General features: G+C 46.4%; 1 protein-coding gene across 1 annotated transcript in view; it reads left to right on the top strand.

The window, feature by feature from the left end:
• The first annotated feature begins 397 nt into the window (after positions 1–397).
• Positions 398–27722, top strand: part of LOC130293598 (nicotinamide N-methyltransferase-like) — a 41002-nt gene continuing 13677 nt past the window's right edge. The window contains exon 1 of the mRNA XM_056542465.1: positions 398–548. Coding sequence (XP_056398440.1) covers positions 398–548 — 151 coding nt within the window. The remainder of the gene's footprint in view (positions 549–27722) is intronic.

The raw sequence follows: 27722 nt of genomic DNA, 5'->3' as shown, positions 1-27722 counted from the left end.
CGCCATTTTAGATGCCCTGGAGCCTGGACCCCAGGAAATGCAGTTTAATTAAGCGATTTGGGCGATAGAATCACGGCGATATTCACATTCGTTGAGAATCGAATATTTAATGAAATTCGTAACGAATTTGGGTTCGTCAGCTTCGATTCGTTCATCTCTACTTGTTTCATTTTTCCTTTCTTCATTTCACAAATCAACAGATTTGTTTATCTGAAGATCGTTAATGCTCGATGAGAATTTCTATCACATGTTCCCATGACTGACTTATGAATACAACAACACATGATGTGATTAGTGATTTATACTAATGTAACCTGCAAACTGATTCCTAGTAACTATATAAAGACCTGTAGCTCCGGTGTAGATACAGTCACCTGCCTGTGAAGAAGATTAGACGATGGATTTCGTCTCCCGTAAGATCTATCATGTACATGGATTTGATTCCAGACAACATCTGGAGCATTACCTGTCAGCTAAACCTGATATGGTCTTTGAAGAGGATTTCTTGATATTTCCCATTGAAAATCTTACAAAAGCTTTTATACCAGGTATGTATGCTTTCAAATTTCCACATATGAGGGTTTGGATTTTTGGGCTACTAATTGTACTTGTAATGGCATAACTCATGTTACCACCTAAGCTAGAGAAACAAAAACAAACAAAAAAAAATTTACAAAATTAGTAGGCAGTGCACTTTTTGGTAAAAATGGCATAGTGACCTATATTTATCAATCAGTTTGAAACCCTAATTGTCTGGTTTTTCCGATAGCAACCTCACTTAACAAGAGCTCATTAAGATATGAAAGTTGAGCTGCAATTGGTTGCTGTGGAAAAAACAGACAATTAGGGTTTCAGGCTGATTGGTAAATCTCTCCCATTATCCTTATTCTCTAGGTCTATACGATTCGGATGATATCCAGTTAATATAGGTTTTATTTTGTGTTACTACTTTAAAAAAGACCAGGATACATCAAAAAAGTACTTTGGTGAAAAACAAATGTTTTTATATAAACTGGTGCCAGAAAATTATACAGATTTGCAAATTACTTCTATTTAAAAAGCTTAATAATTCCAGTACTTAACAACTGCTGTATACAGAGGAAGTTGTGTAGTTCTTTCCAATCTGACCACAGTGCTCTCTGCCGACACCTCTTTCCATATCAGAAACTGGTAGATATGTTTGCTATGGGGATTTGCCTACTCTGGACAGTGTCTGACACGGACATTGCTGACAGCAGAGAGCACTGTGGTCAGACTGGAAAGAACTACACAACTTCCTCTGTATACAGCAGCTAATAAGTACTAGAAGGATTAAGGTTTTTATATATAAGTAATTTGTAAATCAGTATAAGTTTCTGGCACCTGTAGATTTGAAAACATTTGTTTTCCAACGGAGTACTCCTTTAAGAGTTACATTGTTGGGCAATTACTTTAAAATTAGCATTTATCTCACACATTGTGGTTTACCAGTTTGTTTTGCTGTCAACTCCTTATCTCTTCTAATGTTAGCTTGACCTGTCAGTGTAGTTTGTTAAAGTACTGGATAGCTACACTCTTAAACCAGAATAAGGGAATTTTTTAACCTTCCAAAAATGAGGATAAGTTGGATTTCTATAGGGAGAAGCTATGCAGCCAGCTTGCCACGACTTTCCAGCACCAAACACTTGGCCTGGTTAGCAGTAGATGCAGCAAGGGTGAGTTTAAATAAATGAGATTTTTTTTGCAATCCTGTTAGCTTAGGGGGTGGCACCGCCTGTTGTACCATTGGATGGTGGACAAGGCAAAACAACCATGACAAATTAGGAAAGTTTTAGTCAATGGTCAATTTGGTGACCCAGAAGTCCATGGGGTCTGGACTCATGGTGTATTTCAGAGAAAGGGCACTACTTAGATATGGCTCAACCTGGTTGTTCAGGTGGTGGTGTCCATCCCTTTGGGGATGATTCATGTCAGGACGGAAAACCAAATTCAAAAACATTGTCATCATGTGCTCCAATGTACAGATGTCTTTGCTGCTGCTTCTGCATCTTTCAGGGGTAGTACTGGCAGAGGGAGTGAAGCATTGTCCCCAGTGCTCACCAGAGATGGGTGAATCGAAGCTGACTAAGTCACATTCATTCCGAATTTCATGAAAAATTCATTTCGGAACAAATTCAAATTTCCTTGCGCTTTGTGGTGACAAATCGCTTCATTCACAAAATTTTGTGCTTGCCGGGGGGCTAAAATGGCAGCTACATGTGTGAGGACTTGGGGCAAGGAACTCTGGGAAGGCAGGTAGGCGGGATCACCCTGAATCATGTGGCGGCATGCAGCCTATCAGCAGCCAACCAGCCCTGTGATGTCACAGCCCTATATTTTCGGCAGCCATTGCCAAAGACGTGCATTTTGCTGAGAGAGCAGACACTGTGTGTGCGCACTAATCACCGTTACTGACAATACAGAACTTTACAGTGGCAAATCCATTCCCCTCAAGCCTGCATTCTTTCTGGCTAGACAGAGAGCAGACACTGTGGGGTCACTAATCAGAGTTACTGCTGACAATACAAACCTGGTCAGGAGAAATCCACCGACCTCAAGGCTGCATCACTGCAGGCAGGCAGGGAGAGTTTAGAAGTCGTTTCATAGTCTGCCAATTGAGATCATCACAGGAAGCTCTGTCCATTCAAAGACTGCATGCAACCATAGTGCAGGCAGGGACACTTCAGAAGTGGTTCCAGAGTCTGCCAATTGAGTTCAGACTGGGAGCAATCCCCAGTCAAAGACAGCAAGCAACCATAGTGCACGCAGGGACAGTTCAGAGAGCGAGAGTACACTTTTTTTCTGTTGCAACCGTACTGGGGCGTATTACTCTAAAAAAGTGAAATATATACACACTCTCAGTTCTAAAATTTTTCTGGTTAAAGCTAATAAGGTGCATAGTTACATAGTTACATAGTTACATAGTTAGTACGGTCGAAAAAAGACATATGTCCATCAAGTTCAACCAGGGAATTAAGGGGTAGGGGTGTGGCGCGATATTGGGAAGGGATGATATTTTATATTTCTTCATAAGCATTAATGTTATTTTGTTCCAGGAATGTATCTAATCCTGTTTTTAAGCTGTAAATTGTTCCAGCTGTGACCAGTTCCTGAGGTAGACCGTTCCATAAATTCACAGTCCTCACGGTAAAGAAGGCGTGTCGCCCCTTGAGACTAAACTTTTTCTTCTCCAGACGGAGGGAGTGCCCCCTCGTCCTTTGGGGGGGTTTAACCTGGAACAGTTTTTCTCCATATTTTTTGTATGGGCCATGAATATACTTATATACGTTTATCATATCCCCCCTTAAACATCTCTTCTCAAGACTAAACAATTGTAACTCCTTCAATCGCTCCTCATAGCTAAGATGTTCCATGCCACATATTAGTTTAGTCGCGCGTCTCTGCACCCTTTCCAACTCCGCAGTGTCCCTTTTATGGACAGGTGCCCAAAACTGAACAGCATATTCCAGGTGAGGCCGTACCAATGATTTATAAAGGGGGAGTATTATGTCCCTGTCCCTTGAGTCCATGCCTCTTTTGATACATGACAATATCCTGCCGGCTTTGGAAGCAGCAGCCTGACATTGCATGCTATTCTGTAGAGGTAGAGGTGCAGTAAGTGTAAAAGCACTAAAAGACTTACGCACTAGATTGTTATGCTTATTTCTGGTGCAACCGAACTAGGGTGCATTACTCAAAAAATAAAGTGAAATATATATGCCCACCACTGTTCTATGTTTGTTCTGGTTAAAGCTATTAAGGTGCAGTAAGTGTAAAAGACTAAAAGCACTAAAAGACTTATGCACTAGATTGTTACGCTTATTTCCGGTGCAACTGTATTGGGGCGTATGACTCTAAAAAAAAGTGAAATATATGTGCACACCACTGTTCTTCAAGTATGTCTGGCAGAGAAGTGCCAGGTCATTCACAGAGGATTGGCAGAGGCCTAACTTTATCAGGCACAGGCAGAGGTTGCAGCAGAGTAGGGGCGTATGGCAGCAGTAGTCGCAACGAGAGGTCTGAGCTCCCGGTGTCAGCTAGTGGTCGTGTGTCAACCAGAAAGCCAGAAGCTGTCATTGATTTGTTAATTCGGTCATACACTTCATCCCAAGTGACATCTGACACCCACAGTCAAAAGTTGGTGGGTTCCTCAGACTCAACCCTCAATTGGCATGGCCCGGGAGCAGTCCCTGTCGTCCAACTGCTTCTTTCCTATGCTGGTCCCTCACGCAGAGAAGTATTGTATGCTGTGGGTTCAGCTCCACTATACAGCAAGGACGATCAACTAGAAGACAGTCAGCAGCTACTGCCCAGCCAAGATGTGGAATAGACATCTGCTGCTTCCTCTGCTAGGCGGGTAAGTAATGATAAAGAGAGTGGCATGGGAGGTGGTGTTTCGAGCGTTCAGGCTCCTGAAACAGACACCATTGAGGAACTTGAGGAGGACATCAGTGACGTGCAGATTACCCGTGAGGCAGCAGCTGAGCCAGCAAGGTGGTAGCATGGTTGAGAGTCAGCAGCGTGGCACATGCCCAGGAGGTAGTGGAGCAGGGGTTCCTGGAGTTCCCGGCAGTAGCAGTCAGTCAGTACAGACTATAGGGGGAAAATCAGCTACTCGGCTGTGTGGCAGTTTTTTTTGTCAAGCATCTGAAGGAGGTTAACATGGGCAGATGTAAGATATGTGAGCAGAAGGTGAAGCGTGGCCAATATTGGCACCACAGCTCTGCGTCAACATATGTAGCATCACCATAAAGCGGCCTAGAGGAACTGTGGCTCCTATGTGGTGGTCCAGCCTGCTGCAGCAAACGCTGTATCACCCAGTGGCACACCGCTCCCTGTTTCAGCCAGCCAAGGCTCCACCACCTCAGCCGAAGGGAGCTGTGTGTCATTCCCATCTTCTGTTGCTCCTGCTCCTCCTACTTCTCGTCAGTCATTCCTGCAGGAATCCATCACCAAAGTGATTTCCAAGAGACAACAGTATGTGCCCACTCATCCAATGGCGCAGAAGTTGAATGTGCTCCTGTCCAAGTCGCTGGTGCGGCAGTCCCTCCCTTTTCAAGTGGGGGACTCTTCACCTTTTAGAGAACTGATTGTTTGTGCCGCGCAAAGGTGGAGAGACCTAAGCCATAATTACTTTCTGAAAAAAGGCAGTTCCAGCCCTGCACAAACATGAAGGTGGGCCAGTCCTTGAACCTGTCGGTGTGTACCAAAGTGCAGGGCAGTACCAACTTGGTTAGCTGTAACTACGGTGAGGGACAATACATGTCCTTTACAGCCCACTGGGTGAATGTGGTTCCTGCACAGCCACACCAGCAATTTTGCCAGATCACGCTCTCACGCCTTTGGTCCAGTGACAATGTCCGACTCTGCCTCCTCATCCACCACCATGTCCTCTGCCTCCACTGCATGGACATGTCACAGTGCCCCTCCAGCATACCAAGTGTGTAGGGCATGGCGGTGTCACGCTGTTCTTCACCTGGTTTGCCTTGGCGAATGGAGTCACACAGGGGAGGACCTGCTCAAAGGGATTCATCAAGAACTCAAATCATGGCTTTCTCCGGGACAACTGGAAATGGGAACCATGGTGACCGACAACGGGAAGAACATCTTGTCTGTGCTGTGTCAAGGAAGCCTGTGCCATGCACTCTGCATTGAACATGTTTTCAATCTAGTTGTTAAGCGGTTCCTAAAGTGTTCCCCCCATCTGCAACACATCCTAAAAATGGGAAGGAAACTTTGCATGCACTTCAGCCACTCGTACACTGCAAAGCACACCCTCCTTGAGCTTCAACGTGAGAACGGTATTCCCCCAACATAGTCTGATATGCAACGTTTCCACCCTTGGAATTCCACCCTCCATATATTGGACCAACTGTACAGAACAGAGAAAGGCCATCAAAGATTACTTGATGGTCCAAGTGGATAGGGGTACTCCCCTGTGTAACTTCCATGTCAACCAGTAGCAGCTCATACGTGACACCTGCCATTTTCTCAGGCCCTTTGAGGAAGCCACATTATTTGTCAGTCACTAGGATTACGGGATGAATGACGTCATTCCACTGCTTCATTTCCTACAACAGATGGAGGAAACAATGGCTGGTCAGGGCACTTGAGACATGGCACCTTGATTTCACACCCGCATGAGCACTGTGGGGGCTGGTAACTGGAAGAGAAGGAAAAAGAGGAGGAGGGGAGGGGGAAAGTGGAGCAAAATGGAAGGCTTTGATACTCAGCTGACAGGGGAGGAGGAGCAGGAGCAGCTAAAGAGTAATGAGAAAGACGAGACAGAGGACCCAGACACAACGTGGCAGTATGCAATGGAGATGGAGGCAGGGAGTCCCTCCGAGTCACTTGCTTGTGTAGTGACTGCTGAATTGTTACCATTCGGCAGCGGGATGACTTCAGGTTCTCCACCCTGTTGGACCTTAGCTACTGCTACAAAATAGGGGCCTTTTCTACACCCACTGAGAGGGAGGACAAACTGACTAGTGATGAGCGGCATTGCCCATATTCAAATTCTTGATATTTTGCGAATATATAGACGAATATACGTCCTATATTCGTGAATTTCGCATATTCGTTATATTTGCATATTCACATATGTGAATATTTGCATATTCGCGTATTCGAGGAAGAAAACAGTGAGGGGGTGGGCAACTTTACTATTGGTTGCTTGGGATGTTGTTGATAACCTCTGACAAGTGTATTTGCATAATTTTAATTGGCCCACAAGTGAAAAGAAGGAATATGCAAATATTCACATATGCAAATATGCGCATATACGAATATTCGCATATGCGAATATGCAAATATTCACATATTCCAATATTCACATATGCGCATATGCGGGAAAAAAAGTGATTATTCACAATTTCTAATATATAGCGAATATATTTGCGAATTTGCGATATTCGCGCTAAAAATTTTAAATGTAAATATTTGCGCCCAACACTAAAACTGACCTACTACGGAGACATCCTACGTAGTCAGTTGGCTGATGCCTATCTGCGCCATCATCTATCCTCTCGCAGGTCTAACTGGGGAGGCCCTCTGCGCTCACCTTCCACTACCATGGCTGCTGGGGAAGGGTGGGGTGGCAGGAGCAGTACCAGCTCCACCAGCAGCAGCCTGAGTCTACAGTCGCTGATGAGTAGCTTTTTTCACCCGCATAATGAAGCAACTCGTCAGCAACAGGTAGACCAGGAGCAGGACCTGAGCCAGCAGGTGGTTGCATACCTTGACATGACCATGCCAACCCACATTGAAGATCCGCTGGACTTCTGGGCAGCCAAAGTGGATTTGTGTCCAAAACTAGCAGAGTTTGCCCTGGAAAAGCCACCCTGCCCGGTCACTAGTGTGGCATCAGGGCAGGTGTTAAATGTGGCGGGGGCCAAAGTAACCCCAAGGAGAACTCGCCTGTCCACCAAAAATGTGGAGGGACTGACCTTTGTGAAGATGAATCAGGCATGGATCAGCCGGGATTTCCCCCCACCAATGTCTGATGCATCAGACTAGATTATCATTGGTGCCACCCCAACACTTTGACAAAATAGACCGGTTTCTTTTGCCTACCTGCGTCAGCTACTAGAGATGAAAGAACCGAAGCTGACAAACCCGAATTCGTTACGAGTTTCATGAAAAATTCGATTCGCAACGGATACGAATATCGCCGCGATTCTATTGCGTGAATCGCTTCATTAAACTCCATTTTACAGCGTTCCAGGCTATTGGAGACCTAAGATGGCGGATCCACATGTGAGTACATGGGGCAGGGGATTATGGGAGGGCGGGAAACAGTGGCGGGAATGAAGGTAGGCGGGCTGCCCCTGAATCACATGTGAGATGCAGCCTATCAGTGCTCATTGACCCCTGTGCTGTCACAGCACCTATATAATTGGCGGCCATCTTGCCTCTCTTCATTTCATCTATGCACTCAGATAAAGAGGACGGGACTGCGTGTGTGTGAATAGCTCATACCACAGCGTTACACTGCAATTGCTAGTCACATCAGCATTAGGGAAAGGCAGGAGTGCAGAGTGCTTTGCTTTTACACTGAGAAGGATCATTGATAGCTAAACCTCCTATTCACATTATTGAGCATTGCAGCAGAGAGGGGCAGATAGCTGTCAGCTGCCTCATACAGATCTACAAGCTGCCTGAACTTTCTGAAGCATCTTATCTCCTCATTTTTCAGCCCAATTGAGTTTTTTTTTTTTTTTTGCTCCACAAATCTTCTGCTGCTCAGAATTGTTTGACAGAGTGCAATTTAGGGTTTAATCCCTGTATTTTTTTGTTTTTTTGTGGTGCTGCACTGTTGGGTCCTGCTGCTGTTCAGAAATATGTGATTGTTCAGTGGACTGTAGTGCATTTGTACCATTTTGTAACTGTTAATCTGTCAAGGGGCTACATACTGTGCAAGTCCAAACAATACTATTCACCGTCTGGTGTTTTTAAAGTTTTTTCTGCGTATAGTTACTCATATTACTGCCCTCATCAGTGCATACCGCATAGGTACATCCATGTATTGTACCATTTAGTGTCAAAAGATATATTTATTGAAAGCAAGGAAACGGTACAGAGAAGTACATTGCAATCATAGTTAAACAGTATAAAAATACATACAACTAGTTTTGAACCTGATGTAGTCTCATCGTAGACAACAACCGGCAAAAATGCCAACCAACTGGGGCCAGGATCAGTGGACCCGGAGAGGGACGGGGGGTAGGTAAGGATGGGGAAGGCAAGGAGGGTGGGTGATGGAGAAGAAGGGTAAAGGAAGTATCAGTGGGGATAAGTAATCCGTGTTGTGAAATGTTTTAGACCTATTAATACAGTGCATCACAAAGATAGGTAATATGTCAAGTCCGGGGCATGGGGAGAAGACAGCCATGGTTCCCAAACCTTATCAAAGTTATCTCTGGTGTCAGTTCTAATTGCATTAAGTTTTTCAGATAGCAATATTTGATTTACTCTAGAGACTACCATAGAGCTAGATAGAACATTGGAGCGCCATTTAGACGCCACATGGATCCTGGCCGCCAGCAGAATAAATTGAGTTAACTTAAATGAAGCAAAAGACATGCCCTGCGGCCTACGTCCCAATAAGCAGACATCAGGAGAGGGGGACAGTCTAATGTGTAAGACCGAGGAAATTAGGTTTGCTATGTCCGACCAAAATCTCGCCACCTGAGGGCAGGTCCACCATATATGGAGCATGGAACCCGTCTCTCGGCAGCCCCTAAAGCATTCTGAGGACACCTCAGGGTGCATGATGTGCAAGCGAGCTGGCACATAATAAGTCCTGTGTAGGACCTTCAGGGAGGTTTCAACAAGGGAAACCTGCCAACTCCCTTTACTGATTTGAATACAACAATCGTGCCACGTAGATAAGGGCATAGAGACCCCCAGATTCTCTTCCCATTGAGTCACGAAAGGCAGCTTAGTGTCTGGAGGAGGCTTGTTAAGCAAAGCGTAAATGTGAGATAGGGAGCCAGGTCGAGAGGGTGAGTAGATGGCAAGTGTCTCAAAAGAGGTAGGGGAAATCCCCAAAGAGGAGAAGGGAAGAGATAGAAGGAAGGAAAAGATATGATTAAGTCTATACAATTCAGAAGGTGGAGCAGTATATCTAGCCATAAACATCTCCTTGGTCATAAGGTGGGTGCGAAGGAGAAAATTATGTAGGCGAGTAAGTTTGTGGCGCACCCACCAGTGAAATGGACCTGTGTTGAGGCCTGGAGCAAAAAGGGGGTTATGAAAAATAGGTAAGGCTGGGGACAGAGGAGATTGAAGAGGAGTCTTGAAGCGGACCGATCTCCACAAGAGCAGCGAGTAGCGAGAGAGGAGAGCAGAGGGGGGAATCAAAGTAAATATAGGACTGGATGACCACATAAGAGAGCATAAAGTATGGGGGGAGAGGAGAGTATTTTCCAGAGTAAGCCAGCGAGGTGCACCCGAAACTGCGTTACATAATAACAATTGAGCAAGACGAGCCGCTCTATAATATTTGAAGAGGTTGGGGACAGATAGACCCCCAACATTCTTATGGTAGTACATAATAACTCTGGGGATACGGGGGCGGAGGCCTCGCCAAATGAAACGAAATATATCAGCCTGGAGTGTCCGGAGATCTGGTGAGCAGATAGGGATAGATAGGGTTCGGAATAAATATAACAGTCTAGGTAGCAGTACCATCTTGACAGAGTGGAGCCTGCCTAACCAGGAAATATGAGGAAGATTCCATTTAGCCATGTCAGCCCTCAGGGACTTAAAGAGAGGGAGGTAATTAAGTCTATAAAGAGAAGCAATGTTAGAGGGAAGAGAAATCCCAAGATAGGGAAGGTGAGATGTGGTGGGATGGAGATCGAAGTTAAGACCTATGAGATCCTGTGTCGACCTGGGGGTGTTACAGAACAATACCTCCGACTTGTTCTTATTAATTACTAGTCCAGAGACCGCTGAGAAATTATCTAGGACCGCAAATAAATTTGGAATGGAAACCAGGGGGTTCGTAAGGGTCAATAACAGATCATCCGCAAATAAATTAACTTTATATACCGACCCAGCTATATCTACTCCCGAGATGTCAGGGTTACTTCTTAGGGCACTCGCCAGTGGCTCCATGGCCAAAGCGAATAAGGCAGGCGATAACGGACACCCCTGGCGAGTACCCCGCTCAATAGCAATGGGGCTCGGGGAAGAGGAGGGGAGTTTAAGATAAGCCTGAGGTGAAGAGTATAATGTATGTAGTGCAGCTATAAACTGGCCCGAGAATCCCATTCTTTCCAGAACCTTAAACATATAGGACCATGAGACGGAGTCAAAGGCCTTCTCAATGTCAATTGATGCAGTAAGGAACTCTGGGGGCATAGGGGAACCAGAGAGCATCCTGTTGCAAAAAGAGACAATGTGAGGTAGTAGAATAGAACTAAACTTTTTGTAATAGAGGGCCGACAGACCGTCAGGGCCAGGGGCTTTGCCCTGTTTCAAGTCGGAGATACATTGATCCACCTCCTCGGCCGACACAGGTGAGTTAAGGCACTCCCTATCAGAGGGTGAGAGGGAAGGTAAGGAGATGGAGTCCAGAAAGGTAGAGATAGGGGTGGAGGAAGGGGGGGAGGGGCGTTCATTGTACAGGGATGAGTAGAAAGAATGGAAAACATTATATATACGGGAAGGGTCAGAGGTGGGCACTCCAGGCTTGAGTTGAATTGAATGAACCCTATTTATCCGCTGTCTTTGCCTCAGCATGGAGGCCAAGAGCTTGTCTGGCTTGTTCGCCCATTTATAATAGGTGGCCTGTGTCCACCTCACCGCTCGCTCAGTGCGATCCGTAAGCACCGCATCCAGCTGAAGCATAGTAGTTTTAATAGCGTGTAGCAAATACGGTTGAGGGTTCAGCTGGTGTGCAGTGACCAGTCTAGCTAGCTTATTTTCCAGGGCGGATTGTGTATTCAGTCTCTCCTTTTTAAGTTTTGCTGCAAGAGATATGAGTTTACCTCTAATGAACGCCTTATGGGCCATCCAAGTCCAACCAATATCAGAGGGGGAAATAGAGTTAGTAGAAAAGTAAGAAGTGAGAGCCTCCTCCAGAGCCGCACGAATATGGGGGCGTGACAATAATGACTCATTTAACCTCCATGCATATGGTGTGGAACAGCGATTACCAAAGGCAAACTGGGCGTACACCATATCATGGTCAGACCAGGCGCAATGTATGTGTCTGGCATAGAGCAGGTGTGGCAGAGAGGAGGTCGACGTCAGAATCCAGTCGATTCTGGTATATAGCGAGTGTGCTGGAGAATAGTACTTATACCCCCTCTGCGCCAGGTTATGCTCCCTCCACGCATCCGCCAGCTCATGCAAGGCAAGAGTGTCCTTCAGGAGTCTCTGCTTTGTACCCGTTCTACGAAAAGTAGTCGTGTGGGACCTATCAAGCACCCCGTTGAACACCATGTTAAAGTCACCACACCATATAAGAAAATCGTAGGTAAGATCAGGTAATTTGGCTGCCAAGTGAACAAAAAAGTCCAATGGATCATCATTTGGTGCATAGGAATTAATTATACACAGCCGAGACTCCTGATATGTGCCCTCCAGAACCAAATATCTACCCTCAGTATCCACATGAGATTTCAGTACGTTGAAAGGGAAAGCATTGTGAAGCATTACCAGTACTCCTCTGGATTTGGAAGTGTGAGAGGCCATATAAACTCGTGAGTAATTAGTATGGATGTGCTTCGGATAGGAAGAAGTAGTGAAATGTGACTCTTGTATACAAAGCACATCTGGAGCATATTTGAGGTAATCTATCATAGCTTTTTTCCTCTTAATTGGGGAATTGAGCCCTCGGACATTGTGAGATATCACCTTACACATAAGGAAAAGAATAGGCAGTGCTGAGAAAAATAAAGAAAGATAAGAAGGAGGGGAGATGCACTGGTCACATTAAAAGAGAAAAAAAAAAGCAAACACGGAAAAGTAGAGGAGGAGAAGGGAAGGCAAGATAAGGGGGAACCAGAAAAACATGAGAACAACAGTACCAGGAAGGCTACATACAATATCCACTAGAACTCGTAACATCATAAGAGGACAGAGGGAGGGAGCCAGGGGGGACCCCAATGGGCTCTTAGTCCCCCGTGGCCCCCGTATCCTCTGGAGGTGGGGCAACATGGTAATCCACCAGAGGGAAAACTAAACAGTAGGGCAAAATCTCCCAGGCAAACAATAGTTAAACCACAGCCCAAGCAAGGGGAGTGGGTCAGTACAATAGGAATACAATAATACAGACAGAATCCCCATGGAGACGGGGATCCAACCCCCAGGCCCCCTGACCTCGGAGAGCCATAACAAGAAGAAGAAATAAAAAAAAATAATAATATATATAATAAAAATAAATAAAAAAGGGGGGGGGGGGAAAGAAAATAAATAAAGGGGGTGATACACATAACAGAGAACAGTTCTTGTAGTAGTCTCATGTACTATGGACCAAAAGACGAAAACTGTCCCTGCAAGAGAATATGAGCATAAATGAGCTGCATCTCCAAAAAAAAAAAAGACAAAAAAAATAAAAAGGGGGAAGATTAAGTAATAAAAATGGAACAAAAATGGGATGAATAGGCCTCCAAAAGTGCCAGAGAAAGACTTGGGACATAACAGTCCTACGACATTCAGGGTAGCGTCCCAAAGTCAACAGCCATTATGCAATAGAGAATAGGATCGAGAAAAAAAAGGTAAACAGTTGTGGTCGATCATCCTGGGGGCTGGTGGAGAGGTCGATGCCTTTTGTAGGGAGAGTCCATCCTTTGCCACGTCTTCCTGATTTTGGACAGCCGCTGTGGTAGAGGCACAGATTCCTCACAGGGTATATTTTCCTTTTTTAGAATCTCCATAGCTTCCTGCGGTGTACGCACTGTGTAAAAGGTAGAGCGGAGCTGGAACTGTAGATTAAAAGGGAACCCCCACCTATAGCGCACTTGTGCTTTTTGTAGAGCAAGCGTGATGGGGCGCATATGCCTCCTCCTCTCCAGTGTTGATGGTGCTAGGTCAGCATACATATGAACCGAGGAGGGTAACCCCGGCAGGGGCTCAATATTACGTGCAGCTTGGAGTAAGCGGTCACGGGCCTCTGGATAATGTAGACGAAGAACAATATCTCTGGGGGTGTCTGGCGTTTTAGGGCGAGCCAGGGCCCTATGTATGCGGTCCATGCGAAACAAAGCGGGGTCCGCCTGAGGTAAAAGTGCTTTAAAAAGGTTAGTAGCCACTTGCTGGAGGTCAGTGTGGGACTCCGGTAAGCCCCGTATTCTTATGTTGGCCCTACGAGACCTATTCTCCAGATCCTCAATTTTTAACTCCAAGAGATCCAGGCGTTCGGCATGGTCCGCACTGGTTTGGCGCTCTGAGGTCAGAGCGTCAACTATATCATCTGTCTTAATCTCCAAGTCCGCTATTCTTTGGCCCAGGTCCCCAATTTGCTTGGTAAAGTCAGCCACCGCCCTCGAAAGTTCGGTTTTGAACATACCTTGTATGGTACGGTACATGTCAGCTGCTGTGAGGGGATCCGGCGTAGGGTCTGCCAGCTGGGGAGTATCAGCTATGCTCTCCTCCTCAGGCGCCTCCTGGCAGGGAGCCTGTGTTGGGGTCGGCGCCATTTTAGATTTCGGACCCGTCCGGAATATTTCGGGTATGGTCTGGGACATCGACCGCTGAGAGGTCCCAGATCGCTGGGGATCTTGGTTGGCCATGTGGGCTAGCAGTGTGGGAGATTTCGCCTCCGTGGAGCCGGTAAGACGGCGCTTATATAGCTATATTCCCTGCGGTGGCGCGGAGCTCACGGGAGAAGCGTCCTCCGTATTGTACCATTTAGTACCTGTTCAGCTGTCAAGGTGCTCCATACTGTCAAAGTCCAAACAATAGTATTCACCGGCTGGTGTTTTACAAAAATACAGAGTTTTTTCTGCGTATAGTTACGCATATTACTGCCCTCATCAGTGCATACCGCATAGGTGCATCCAAGTATTGTACCATTTAGTACCTGTTAATCTGTCAAGGTGCTCCATACCGTCAAAGTTCAAACAATAGTATTCCCCGTCTGGTGTTTTTAGTAGTGTGCCATCTTGTACCTGTTAATCTGTAAAGGTCCTACATACTGTGAAAGGACAGCCGTAAGTAATCATCTGCTGCTGTTCTAGACAAATATTGTTTAAAGAGTAGTGTAGCGTATTGTAATACCCTCATAAATGCACTAAGTATGTCAGGCAGAGAAGTGCCAGGATGTGAACAGAGGAGTGGCAGAGGCCTAAATAGTTCAGGCAGAGTTGGCAGCAGACTTGGGGCGAGTGGCAGCAGGAGTCGCAGAGAGAGGCCTGAGCTCCCGTTATCATCCAGTGGTCGTGTCTCCACCAGCAACCCATCTGCTGTCGTCGATTGGTTAACACGCTCATCCACATCATCACAAGTGACATCTGACACCCCCAGTCAACAGTTGATGGGTTCCTCAGACACAACCCTCAGTTGGCATGGCCCGGGAGCAGTCCCTGTCCTCCCATTGCCTTTGTCCTATGCTGTTCCCTCTCCTAAAGAAGTGTTATACTGTGGGTTCAGCTCCACTATTTCCTGAGGACGATCTAATAGAGGACAGTCAGCAGCTACTGCCCAGCCAAGAAGGGGAGGAGACATGCGCCGCTTGCTCCGCTAGGCGGCCAAGTAGTGATGCGGAGAGTGACGTGGGAGGCGGTGTTGCAAGTGTTCAGGGTCTTGGGGAACCTGAGGAGGACATAAGTGACGTGCACACACCTGTTGATGATGATGAAGCCGATCGCAATTGGGAGCCGGGTGCAGAAGGGGCTTCATCATCATCATCAGGAGAAGAGAGTTGCAGGTTGCCCTTAAGGCAGCAAGGCGGTAGCACGGTAGGCAGTCAGCGTGGTGGCAGGATTGGAAATTCAGGAGCCAAACGTGCCCGGGGAGACCATCTGCTTTGCGGCAGCCTACCTTCCCGGGAGGTAGTGGAACAGAGTTTCTTGGAGACGGTGCCAGTAGCAGTCAATTAGTGCGGACTGCGGGTAGGAAAATCAGCTACTCGGCGGTGTGGAAGTTTTTCATAAGGCATCTGGAGGAGGTTCACGTAGCCACATGCAAGATGCAGAACCTTGCCTCTGATGTAGTGGTCCTGCCTGCTGCATCACCCAGTGCCCATCCGCTCCCTCCTTCATCCAGCCAAGGCTCCACCACCTCAGTCGAAGGTGTGTGTCAAACCCTCCTTCTGTCACTCCTGCTTCTCCCGCTTTTAGTCAGCCATTCCGCCAACAATCCATCGGCGAAGCCATGTCCAAGAGACAACAGTATGCGCCCACTCATCCAAAGGCGCAGAAGTTGAATGTGCTCCTGTCCAAGTTGCTGGTGTTGCAGTCCCTCCCTTTTCAAGTGGTGGACTCTGCACCTTTTAGAGAATTGATGGCTTGTGCCGAGCCGAGGTGGAGAGTCCCAAGCCGTCATTTCTTTGCGAAGAAGGCAGTACCAGCCCTGCATAAGTTCGTACAAGAGAAGGTGGGCCAGTCCTTGAGCCAGTCGGTGTGTTCAAAAGTGCATGGCAGCGCTGACGTGTGGAGCTGTAACTACGGGCAGGGACAATACTTGTCTTTTACAGCCCACTGGGTAAATGTGGTTCCTGCACAGCCAGAACAGCAACTTGGACAGGTCACACCGCTTCCTCCTCCACGCTCTCGCTCCCAGACAGATGGTCCAGTTAAAGTGTGCGACACCGCCTCCTCATCCTCCACTGTGTCCTCGGCCTCCACTGCACGTCCAAATCTCGGTGGCCCTTCATCGTACCATGTGTGTAGGGCACGGCGGTGTCAAGCTGTTCTTCACATGGTTTGCCTTGACGATCAGAGTCACACAGGGGAGGAACTGCTAAAGCTCATTCGTAAAGAAATCTGAGTATGGCTTACTCCACGAAATCTGGAAATGGGAACCATGGTGACCGACAATGTGAAGAAAATCGTGTCCGCGCTGCGATAAGTAAGTGTGAAACATGCGCAATGCAGGGCACACGTGTTGAATCTGGTTGTCAAGCACTTCCTCAAGTCTTCACCCCATTTGCAAAACATCCTGAAAATGGCAAGGAAACTGTGCATGCACTTCAGCCACTCGTACACCACCAAGCACACCTTCCTTGAGCTGCAGCGTCAGAACGGTATCCCACAACATCGTCTTATTTGTGACATTGCACACGTTGGAATTCCACCCTCCATATGTTGGACAGACTATGCGAACACAGAAAAGCCATCACCGATTTCTTGATGATCCAAGCAGATAGGAGTACTCCCCTATGCAACTTCAATGTGAACCAGTGGCAGCTCATACGTGACACCTGCCATTTGCTGAGGCCCTTTGAGGAAGCCACATTATTTGTAAGTCACCTGGATTACGCCATGAACGACGTAATTCCACTCCTACGTTTCCTACAACAAATGATTGAAACCATGGCATGGCTGTGGAGGCTGAACTGGAGGAGGAGGATTATGAGGGGCAGAGCAGAGCATAGTTTAGGTTGGATGAGATTGCCGGTGTTTCTAGTCATCGGACAGGAGAGGAGGAGCAGGAGCCACAAGAGGAGCTGGAGGGTTATGAGGAAGGCGAGACAGAAGACCCAGACACACCGTGGCAGTATGCAGTGGAGATGGAGGCAGGTAGTCCCTCCGAGTCACTGGCGCAAATGGCAAGATGCATGCTCAGTTGCTTGCATAGCGACCCCCTAATTGTAAAAATTTGTCAGCGGGATGACTTCTGGATCTCCACCTTATTAGACCCTCGCTACCGTCCCAAAATGGGGGCCTTTTTTACACCCACTGAGAGGGAGGACAAACTGACCTACTACAGAGAGATTCTACGTAGTCAGTTGGCTGATGCCTATCGGCCACATGGTCCATCCACTCTCAGGTCTGACTCGGGGGGCCCTCTGCGCTCACAATCCACTGCCATGGCTGCTGGGGAGGGGAGGGGTGTCAGGAGCAGTACCAGCTCAATCAGCAGCAGCCTGAGTCTACAGTCGCTGATGAGTAGCTTTCTTCACCATAGTGAAGCAACTCATCAGCAGGTAGACATGGAGCAGGACCTGAACCAGCAGGTGGTGGCATACCTTGACATGGCGAGGCCAACAACCATTGAAGATCCGCTGGACTTCTGGGCAGCCAAACTTGATTTATGGCCACAATTAGCAGAGTTTGCCCTAGAAAAGCTGTCCTGCCCGGCCAGTAGTGTACCATCAGAGCGGGTGTTTACTGCGGGCGGGGCCATAGTCACCCCAAGGCGAACTCGTCTGTCCACTAAAAATGTGGAGAGACTGATGATTGTCTAGATTAATCAGGGATGGATCAGCCAGAATTTCCAGCCACCAATGCCAGATGCCTCAGAGTAGATTGAAAATGCTGCTACACCAACATTTCCCAATTATGGTTGGTTATGAAACCCTCTTGGGTTATCAATTAGGGTTATGAAACCCTCTTTGGTACTGTGATTGTCTGCTCCTGGCTAATCCTGTGTCTTTCAGGGACTACTAGCCTCTCTGATGCTTCTGGCCTTGGGCCTTTAATTTTTGGATGTTTCGCAGTAGCTAAATATATGCTTAATGCAAATGTCAACAATGATCTTTAACCCCTTAAGGACGCAGGACGTACTCAAACGGCCCCTTTTCCGAGTCCTTAAGGACTCAGGACGTTTGAGTACGTCCTGTCAAATCCCGGCCCCCCGCCGCTAGCTAGAGGGGAGCCGGTGCCCGATGCCTGCTGAAATCATTCAGCAGGCATCGGGGCATATCGCCCAGGGGGGTCATTATGCCCCCCCATGTCGGCGATGGCCGCAGATCGCTGGACAATTCAGTCCAGCGATCTGCGGCAGATTCCGGGTCAATCGGGTCTCCAGTGACCCGGTGACCCGGAATTACAGGCTGTTCGGGGCCGTCTCCGACGGCCCCGAACAGCCAGAGCCTGCAGGGGTGAGGTGGCACTGGTGCAACCTCACGATCGCCCTGATTCGTCGGCCGGATTACCGGCCGACCAATCAGGGCGCCTGCTGCTGGTGTCACTCCCGCAACTCGCTCCGCCCCTCTTCCGGAGGACGTGAGCGGGTGCGGGACGTGCACCCCAGGTGCTGGGGACCCCGATCCCCGGCGTCAATGTTGGGATCGGGGTCCCAGGAGCGGCGGCCGCGGCGGCGACGACGAGGGACTGACCTGTGCGGCGAGGATCGTTGGAGGTGAGTGACAGCCTCCTGCTGTTGCTTAGCAACAGCTCCCAGCATGCAAAAAGGGCATGGTGGGAGCTGTAGTTATGCAACAGCAGGAGGCAGACCACCACAACTCCCAGCATGCCCTTATGGGCATGCTGGGACTTGTAGTTTTGCAACAGCTGGAGGCACATTTTTTCTATGGAAAAGTGTACCTTCAGCTGTTGTGTAACTACATCTCCCAGCTTGCACAAACAGCTAAAGTGCATGCTGGGAGTTGTAGTAGTGCATCTGCTGGTTGCATAACTACAACTCCCAGCATGCCCGTTGGCTGTTGGTGACTGCTGGGAGTTGTAGTTTTGCAACAGCTGAAGGCACACTGAGTTATGTAGCAAACCAGTGTGTCTCCAGCTGTTGCATAACTACAGTCTCCAGCATCCCCGGCCAAAGTAGTATGCCTCCAGCTGTTGCATAACTACAAGACCCAGCATGCCCTTCCGCTGTCCATACATGCTGGGGGTTGTAGCTTTTACAACAGCTGAAGGCACACTGGTTGCAAAACACTGAGTTTGTTACCAAACTCGGTGTTTCACAACCAGTGTGCCTCCAGCTGTTGCAAAACTACAACTCCCAGCATGCACTGATAGACCGTACATGCTGGGAGTTGTAGTTTTGCAACAGCTGGATGCTTCTACCCCCCTCCCAATGTGAATTACAGGGTACACTCACATGGGCGGAGGATTACAGTAAGTATCCGGCTGCAAGTTTGAGCTGCGGCAAATTTTCTGCCGCAGCTCAAACTGCCAGCGAGAAACTACTGTGAACCCCCCGCCCGTGCGACTGTACCCTAAAAACACTACACTAACACACAATGAAAAGTAAAAAACACTACGTATACACATACCCCTATACAACCCCCCTCCCTTCCCCAATAAAAATGAAAAACGTCTGGTACGCCACTTTTTCCAAAACGGAGCCTCCAGCGGTTGCAAAACTACAACTCCCAGCATGCACTGATAGACCGTACATGCTGGGAGTTGTAGTTTTGCAACAGCTGGATGTCCCCCCCCCCCAATGTGAACGTACAGGGTACACTCACATGGGCAGGGGGCTTACAGTAAGTATCCGGCTGAGAGTTTGAGCTGCGGCAAATTTTCTGCCGCAGCTCAAACTGCCAGCGTGAAACTACTGTGAACCCCCGCCCGTGTGACTGTACCCTAAAAACACTACACTACACTAACACACAATAAAATAAAAAGTAAAAAACACTACATATACACATACCCCTACACAGCCCCCCTCCCCAATAAAAATGAAAAATGTCTGGTACGCCACTGTTTCCAAAACGGAGCCTCCAGCTGTTGCAAAACAACTACTCCCAGTATTGCCAGATAGCCACTGACTTTCTAGGCATGCTGGGAGTTTTACAACAGCTGGAGGCACCCTGTTTGGGAATCACTGGCGTAGAATACCCCTATGTCCACCCCTATGGTGCTCTCACTTTGGAGCCCTGTCCTATTTCAAGGCAACAGTTTAGGGCCACATATGGGGTATCGCCGTACTCGGGAGAAATTGTGTTACAAATTTTGGGGGGGTATTTTCAGCTTTTACCCTTTTTAAAAATGTAAAATTTTTGGGAAAAGAGGCATTTTAGGTAAAAAAAAATATTTTTTTTTTACATATGCAAAAGTCGTGAAACACCTGTGGTTCACTTAACCCCTTGTTACGTTCCCCGAGGGGTCTAGTTTCCAAAATGGTATGCCATGTGTTTTTTTTTTTTGCTGTTCTGGCACCATAGGGGCTTCCTAAATGTGGCATGCCCCCAGAGCAAAACTTGCTTTCAAAAAGCCAAATGTGACTCCTTCTCTTCTGAGACCTGTAGTGCGCCAGCAGAGCACTTTTCACCCCCATATGGGACGTTTTCTGAATCGGGAGAAATTGGGCTTCAAATTTTGGGGGGTATTTTCTGCTTTAACCCTTTGTAAAAATGTAAATTTTTTGGGAAACCAAGCATTTTAGGTATTTTTTTTTTTTTTTTACATATGCAAAAGTTGTGAAACCCCTGTGGGGTATTAAGGTTCACTTTACCCCTTGTTCCATTCCCCAAGGGGTCTAGTTTCCAAAGCGGTATGCCATGTGTTTTTTTTTGCTGTCCTGGCACCATAGGGGCTTCCTAAATGTGGCATGCCCCCAGAGCAAAATTTCCTTCAAAAAAGCCAAATGTGACTCCTTCTCTTCTGAGACCTGTAGTGCGCCAGCAGAGCACTTTTCACCCCCATATGGGGTGTTTTCTGAATCGGGAGAAATTGGGCTTCTAATTTTGGGGGGTATTTTCTGCTATTACCCTTTTTAAAAATGTAAAACTTTTGGGAAACCAAGCATTTTAGGGAATTTTTTTTTTTTTTTACATATGCAAAAGTCGTGAATCACCTGTAGGGTATTAAGGTTTACTTTACCCCTTGTTATGTTCCCCGAGGGGTCTAGTTTCCAAAATGGTATGCCATGTGGGGTTTTTTGCTGTTCTGGCACCATAGGGGCTTCCAAAATGTGACATGCCCCCCCAAAAACCATTTGTCGCTCCTTCCCTTCTGAGCCCTCTACTGCGCTCGCCGAACAATTAACATAGACATATGAGGTATGTGCTTACTCGAGAAAAATTGGGTTTCAAATACAAGTAAAAATTTTCTCCTTTTTACCCCTTGCAAAAATTCAAAAATTGGGTCTACAAAAACATGCGAGTGTAAAAAATGAAGATTGTGAATTTTTTCCTTCACTTTGCTGCTATTCCTGTGAAACACCTAAAGGGTTAAAACGCTGACTGAATGTCATTTTGAATACTTTGGGGGGTGCAGTTTTTATAATGGGGTCTTTTATGGGGTATTTCTAATATGAAGACCCTTCAAATCCACTTCAAACCTGAACTGGTCCCTGAAAAAAAGCGAGTTTCTAAATTTTGTGAAAAATTTGAAAATTGCAGCTGAACTTTTAAGCCCTCTGGAGTCTTCCAAAAGTAAAAACACGTCAATTTTATGATGCAAACATAAAGTAGACATATTGCATATGTGAATTTAAAAAAAATTATTTTGAATATCCATTTTCCTTACAAGCACAGAGCTTCAAAGTTAGAAAAATGCTAAATTGTCAAATTTTTCATCAAATTTTGGGATTTTTCACCAAGAAAGGATGCAAGTTACCACAAAATTTTACCACTATGTTAAAGTAGGATATGTCACGAAAAAACAATCTCGGAATCAGAATGATAACTAAAAGCATTCCAGAGTTATTAATGTTTAAAGTGACAGTGGTCAGAATTGCAAAAAATGGCTGAGTCCTTAAGGTGAAAAAGGGCTCAGTCCTTAAGGGGTTAAATGTAAGGGGTTATGAAACCCTCTTGGGTACTGCTTCTGACTCATCCTGTGTCTTTCAGGAACTACTTGCCTCCCTTGCCTCAGGCCTTGGGCCTTCAATTTTTGGATGTTTAGCAGTAGCTAAATACATGCTTAATGCAAATGTCAACATTGATCTTTAAATGTAAGGGGTTATGAAACCCTCTTGGGTACTGCGAATGCCTGCTCCTGATTCATCCTGTGTCTTTCAGGAACTACTTGCCTCACTGACGCTTCTGGCCTTGGGCCTTTATTTTTTGGAAGTTTAGCAGTAGCTAATACACGCTTAATGCAAATTTCAAGAATGATCTTTAAATTCTCGGCGCTCTGCCAGGGCCTTCTCCTATCCCCCCCGAGGACCTCACTAAACCATCCAATCGGTAGTAGAGACATGCAGTGTGTACAAAGGGCAAGGACTTAATGAACCCGAGCTTATGACCCGCACTTAGTTGTGATTCTTCTTTCCTGGCAAATAATTGCAATCCCTGATCCCTATCGCGAACGGGGTTCTGCGGGTTACCCGCTAGTCCGTTTAGTGTTTTGCGCGTGCAGCCCCGGACATCTGAGGGCATAACACACCTGTTATTGCTCGATCTCGCGATTGTGCAATGTGAGGGGTTATTGAAGCCTCTTGGGTACTGCTGATGCCTACGCCTGACTGCTCCTGTGTCTTTCAGGAACTACTTAACTTCATGATGCTTCTGGGCTTGGGCCTTTAATTTTAGTATTTTTGAAATAAATACATACATACATGCTTAATTTAACCCCTTAAGGACCCAGGACGTACTAGAACGTCCTGGCACCCTGGGCTTTAAGGACCCAGGACGTACTAGTATGTCCTGGTGTTTCTCCGGTCTCTGCCGCGCCCCGGGCAGAGATCGGAAGCGGATGCCTGCTGAAATGCTTCAGCAGGCATCCAGGGCAAACGCCGAGGGGGCCATGTAGGCCCCCCATGTCGGCGATCGCCGCAAATCGCAAGGGAAATCGCCCTTGCGATCTGCGGCGATACCGGGCTGATCGGGTCTCTGGGACCCGACCACCCGGTAATTTCGCATGATCCCGGCTGTCACAGACAGCCAGGACCATGCTAACGTATAGGAGCGAGGTGGCAAACCTGCCACCTCCTCCTATACCCTGCGATCTGTCGGTTAGTTAACCGACCAATCGCAGGAGGGGGGCGGTTACTTCCTCCCGTCCTGCCCGGCCCCTTGAAGTCCGGAGAGGACGGGAGGAAGACCTGAGGACGCGGCAGGGGACGGGGGAGTGCTGGGGAAAGCCCCGGTACTTACCTCGTCCCTGAAGACCCAGATCCCGGCGATGAAGACGGCGGCGGCGGCGACAGGTGAGTGGATCTTCAGCCGCGGTTGGGCCCTTTACAGCAATGCACGTCGCCGTAAAGCGACATGCATTGGTGTAATGGGACCCTGTAAACTACAACTCCCAGCATGCCCAGACAGCCCTTGGCGTCTGGGCATGCTGGGAGTTGCAGTTTTGCAACATCTGGAGGTCCACAGTTTGGAGACCACTGTGCCCTTCCAGATGTTGCAAAACTACACATCCTCAGCATGCCCTTACTGTCCAGGCATGCTGGGAGTTGTAGTTCTGTAACATCTGGCCTTTCAGATGTTGCAGAACTACAACTCCCAGCATGCCTGGACAGTTTTGGCATACTGGGAGTTGTAGTTTTGCAACATCTGGAGGGCTGCAGCTTGGACACCACTACACAGTGGTCCCCAAACTGTTCTCCTCCAGCTCTTACGTAACCACTACTCCCAATATGCCCTTCGGCTGCCTGGGCATGCTGGGAGTTGTGGTTTTGCAACAACTGGAGGCACACTGGTTGGGAAACATTGTCTGTTTCCTAAATCAGTGTTCCCAAACCAGTGTGCCTCCAGCTGTTGCAAAACTATAACTACCAGCATGCACTGATAGACTGTGCATGCTGGGAGTTGTAGTTTTGCACCAGCTGGAGGTCCCCCCCCTGTGAATGTACAGGATACATTCACATGGGCAGGGGGCTTACAGTGAGTATCAGGCTGCAAGTTTGCGATGCAGCAAATTTTGCGCGGCAGCTCAAACTCGTAGCGGGAAACTCGCTGTAATCCCCCGCCCGTGTGACTGTACCCTAAAAACACTACACTACGCTAACACAAAATAAAATAAAAAGTAAAAAACACTACATAAACACATACCCCTACACAGCCCCCCTCCCCTCCCCAATAAAAATGAAAATGTCTGGTACGCCACTGTTTCCAAAATGGAGCCTCCAGCTGTTGCAAAACAACAACTCCCAGTATTGCCGGACAGCCGTTTACTGTCCAGGCATGCTGGGAATTTTGCAACAGCTGGAGGCACCCTGTTTGGGAATCGCTGGCGTAGAATACCCCTATGTCCACCCCTATGCAAATCCCTAATTCAGGCCTCGAATGCGCATGGCGCTCTCACTTTGGAGCCCTGTCGTATTTCAAGGCAACAGTTTAGGGTCACATATGGGGTATCTCCGTACTCGGCAGAAATTGCCTAACAAATTTTGGGGGGCTTTTTCTCCTTTCACCCCTTATGAAAAGGTGAAGTTGGGGTCTACACCAGCATGTTGGTGTAAAAAAAAAAAATTTTTACACTAACATGCTGGTGTTGCCCCATACTTTTCATTTTGACAAGAGGTAAAGGGGAAAAAAGCCCCCCAAAATTTGTAATGCAATTTCTCCTGACTACGGAGATACCCCATATGTGGGCGTAAAGTGTTCTGGGGGCGCACAAGAAGGCCCAGAATGGAGAGTGCGCCATGTACATTTGAGGTGATTTGCACAGGGGTGGCTGATTGTTACAGCGGTTTTGACAAACGCAAAAAAGAAAAAAAAAAACACATGTGACCCCATTTCGGAAACTACACCCCTCACGGAATGTAATGAGGGGTGCAGTGAGAATTTACACCCAACAGGTGTCTGACGGATCTTTGGAACAATGGGCTGTGCAAATAAAATATTTTGTACAGCCCACTGTTCCAAAGATCTGACAGACACCAGTGGGGGGTAAATGCTTACTGTACCCCTTGTTACGTTCCTCAAGGGGTCTAGTTTCCAAAATGGTATGCCATGTGGGTGTTATTTTGCTGTCCTGGCACCATAGGGGCTTCCTAAATGCGACATGCCCCCGAGCAAAATTTGCTCTCAAAAAGCCAAATATGACTCCTTCTCTTCTTAGCATTGTAGTTCGCCCGTAATGCACTTCATGCCAACTTATGGGGTACCTCCATACTCAGAAGAGATGGGGTTACAAATTTTGTGGGGTATTTTCTGCTATTAACCCTTGCAAAAATGTGAAATTTGGGGGGAAACACACATTTTAGTGAAAATTTTTTTTTTTTTTTTTACATATGCAAAAGTCGTGAAACACCTGTGGGGTATTAAGGCTCACTTAATTCCTTGTTACGTTCCTCATGGGGTCTAGTTTCCAAAATGGTATGGCATGTGTTTTTTTTTTTTGCTGTTCTGGCACCATAGGGGCTTCCTAAATGCAACATGCCCCCCAAAAACCATTTCTGAAAAACGTACTCTCCAAAATCCCCTTTTCGCTCCTTCGCTTCTGAGCCCTCTACTGCACCCGCCGAACACTTCACATAGACATATGAGGTATGTGCTTACTCGAGAGAAATTGGGCTACAAATACAAGTATAAATTTTCTCCTTTTACCCCTTGTAAAAATTCAAAAATTGGGTCTACAAGAAAATGCAAGTGTAAAAAATGAAGATTGTGAATTTTCTCCTTCACTTTGCTGCTATTCCTGTGAAACACCTAAAGGGTTAAAACGCTGACTGAATGTCATTTTGAATACTTTGGGGGGGGGTGCGGTTTTTATAATGGGGTCATTTGTGGGGTATTTCTAATATGAAGACCCTTCAAATCCACTTCAAACCTGAACTGGTCCCTGAAAAATAGTGAGTTTGAAAATTTTGTGAAAAATTGGAAAATTGCTGCTGACCTTTGAAGCCCTCTGGTGTCTTCCAAAAGTAAAAACATGTCAATTTTATGATGCAAACATAAAGTAGACATATTTTATATGTGAATAAAATAAAATAAATATTTGGAATATCCATTTTCCTTACAAGCAGAGAGCTTCAAAGTTAGAAAAATGCTAAATTTTCAAATTTTTCATCAAATTTTGGGATTTTTCACCAAGAAAGGATGCCACAAAAGTTACCACAAAATTTTACCACTATGTTAAAGTAGAATATGTCACGAAAAAACAATCTCGGAATCAGATTGATAAGTAAAAGCATCCCAGAGTTATTAATGTTTAAAGTGACAGTGGTCAGATGTTCAAAAAATGGCCGGGTCCTAAGGTGTAAAATGGCTGGGTCCTTAAGGGGTTAAATTTCAACATTCATGGTGCAATGTATGGGGTTATTAAACACTCTTGGGTAGTGTTTTTTTCAAATTTTCTGATAATTATCACAGTAATAAACTTGAATTTTCCAGAATAATAACCATTACACCATTGAACGCTTGTTGCGTGTGATTTTTTAACCCCTTAAGGACCGGAGGTTTTTCCGTTTTTGCATTTTCGTTTTTTGCTCCTTGCCTTTAAAAAATCATAACTCTTTCAAATTTACACCTAAAAATCCATATGATGGCTTATTTTTTGCGCCACCAATTCTACTTTGTAATGATGTCAGTCATTTTGCCCAAAAATCTATGGTGAAGCGGGAAAAAAAATCATTGTGCGACAAAATTGAAAAAAAAAACGCTGTTTTGTAACTTTTGGGGGCTTCCGTTTCTACGTAGTACATTTTTCGGTAAAAATGACACCTGATATGTATTCTGTAGGTCCATACGATTAAAATGATACCCTACTTATATAGGTTTGGTTTTGTCGGACTTCTGGAAAAAATCATAACTACATGCAGGAAAATTAATACGTTTAAAATTGTCATCTTCTGACCCCTATAACTTTTTTATTTTTCCGTGTATGGGGCGGTATGAGGGCTCATTTTTTGCGCTGTGATCTGAAGTTTTTAATGGTACCATTTTTGCATTGATAGGACTTATTGATCACTTTTTATTCATTTTTAAATGATATAAAAAGTGACCAAAAATGCACTATTTTGGACTTTGGAATTTTTTTGCGCGCACGCCATTGACCGAGCGGTTTAATTAATGATATATTTTTATAATTCGGACATTTCTGCATGCGGTGATACCACATATGTTTGTTTTTATTTTTATTTACACTGTGTTTTTTTTTATTGGAAAAGGGGCGTGATTCAAACTTTTAATAGGGGAGGAGTTAAATGATCTTTATTCACTTTTTTTTTCACTTTTTTTTTGCAATGTTATAGGTCCCATAGGGACCTATAACACTGCACACACTGATCTTCTATGTTGATCACTGGTTTCTCATAAGAAACCAGTGATCAACGATTCTGCCGGATGACTGCTCATGCCTGGATCTCAGGCACTGAGCAGTCATTCGGCGATCGGACAGCGAGGAGGCAGGAAGGGGCCCTCCCGCTGTCCTGTCAGCTGTTCGGGATGCCGCGATTAGCCGCGGCTATCCCGAACAGCCCGACTGAGCTAGCCGGGAACTTTCACT

Source organism: Hyla sarda, chromosome 10 (assembly GCF_029499605.1).
Source record: "Hyla sarda isolate aHylSar1 chromosome 10, aHylSar1.hap1, whole genome shotgun sequence".
NCBI lineage: Eukaryota > Metazoa > Chordata > Amphibia > Anura > Hylidae > Hyla > Hyla sarda.
The sequence above is the reverse complement of the archived record's forward strand: the minus strand, read 5'-3'. Positions and strand labels throughout refer to the sequence as shown.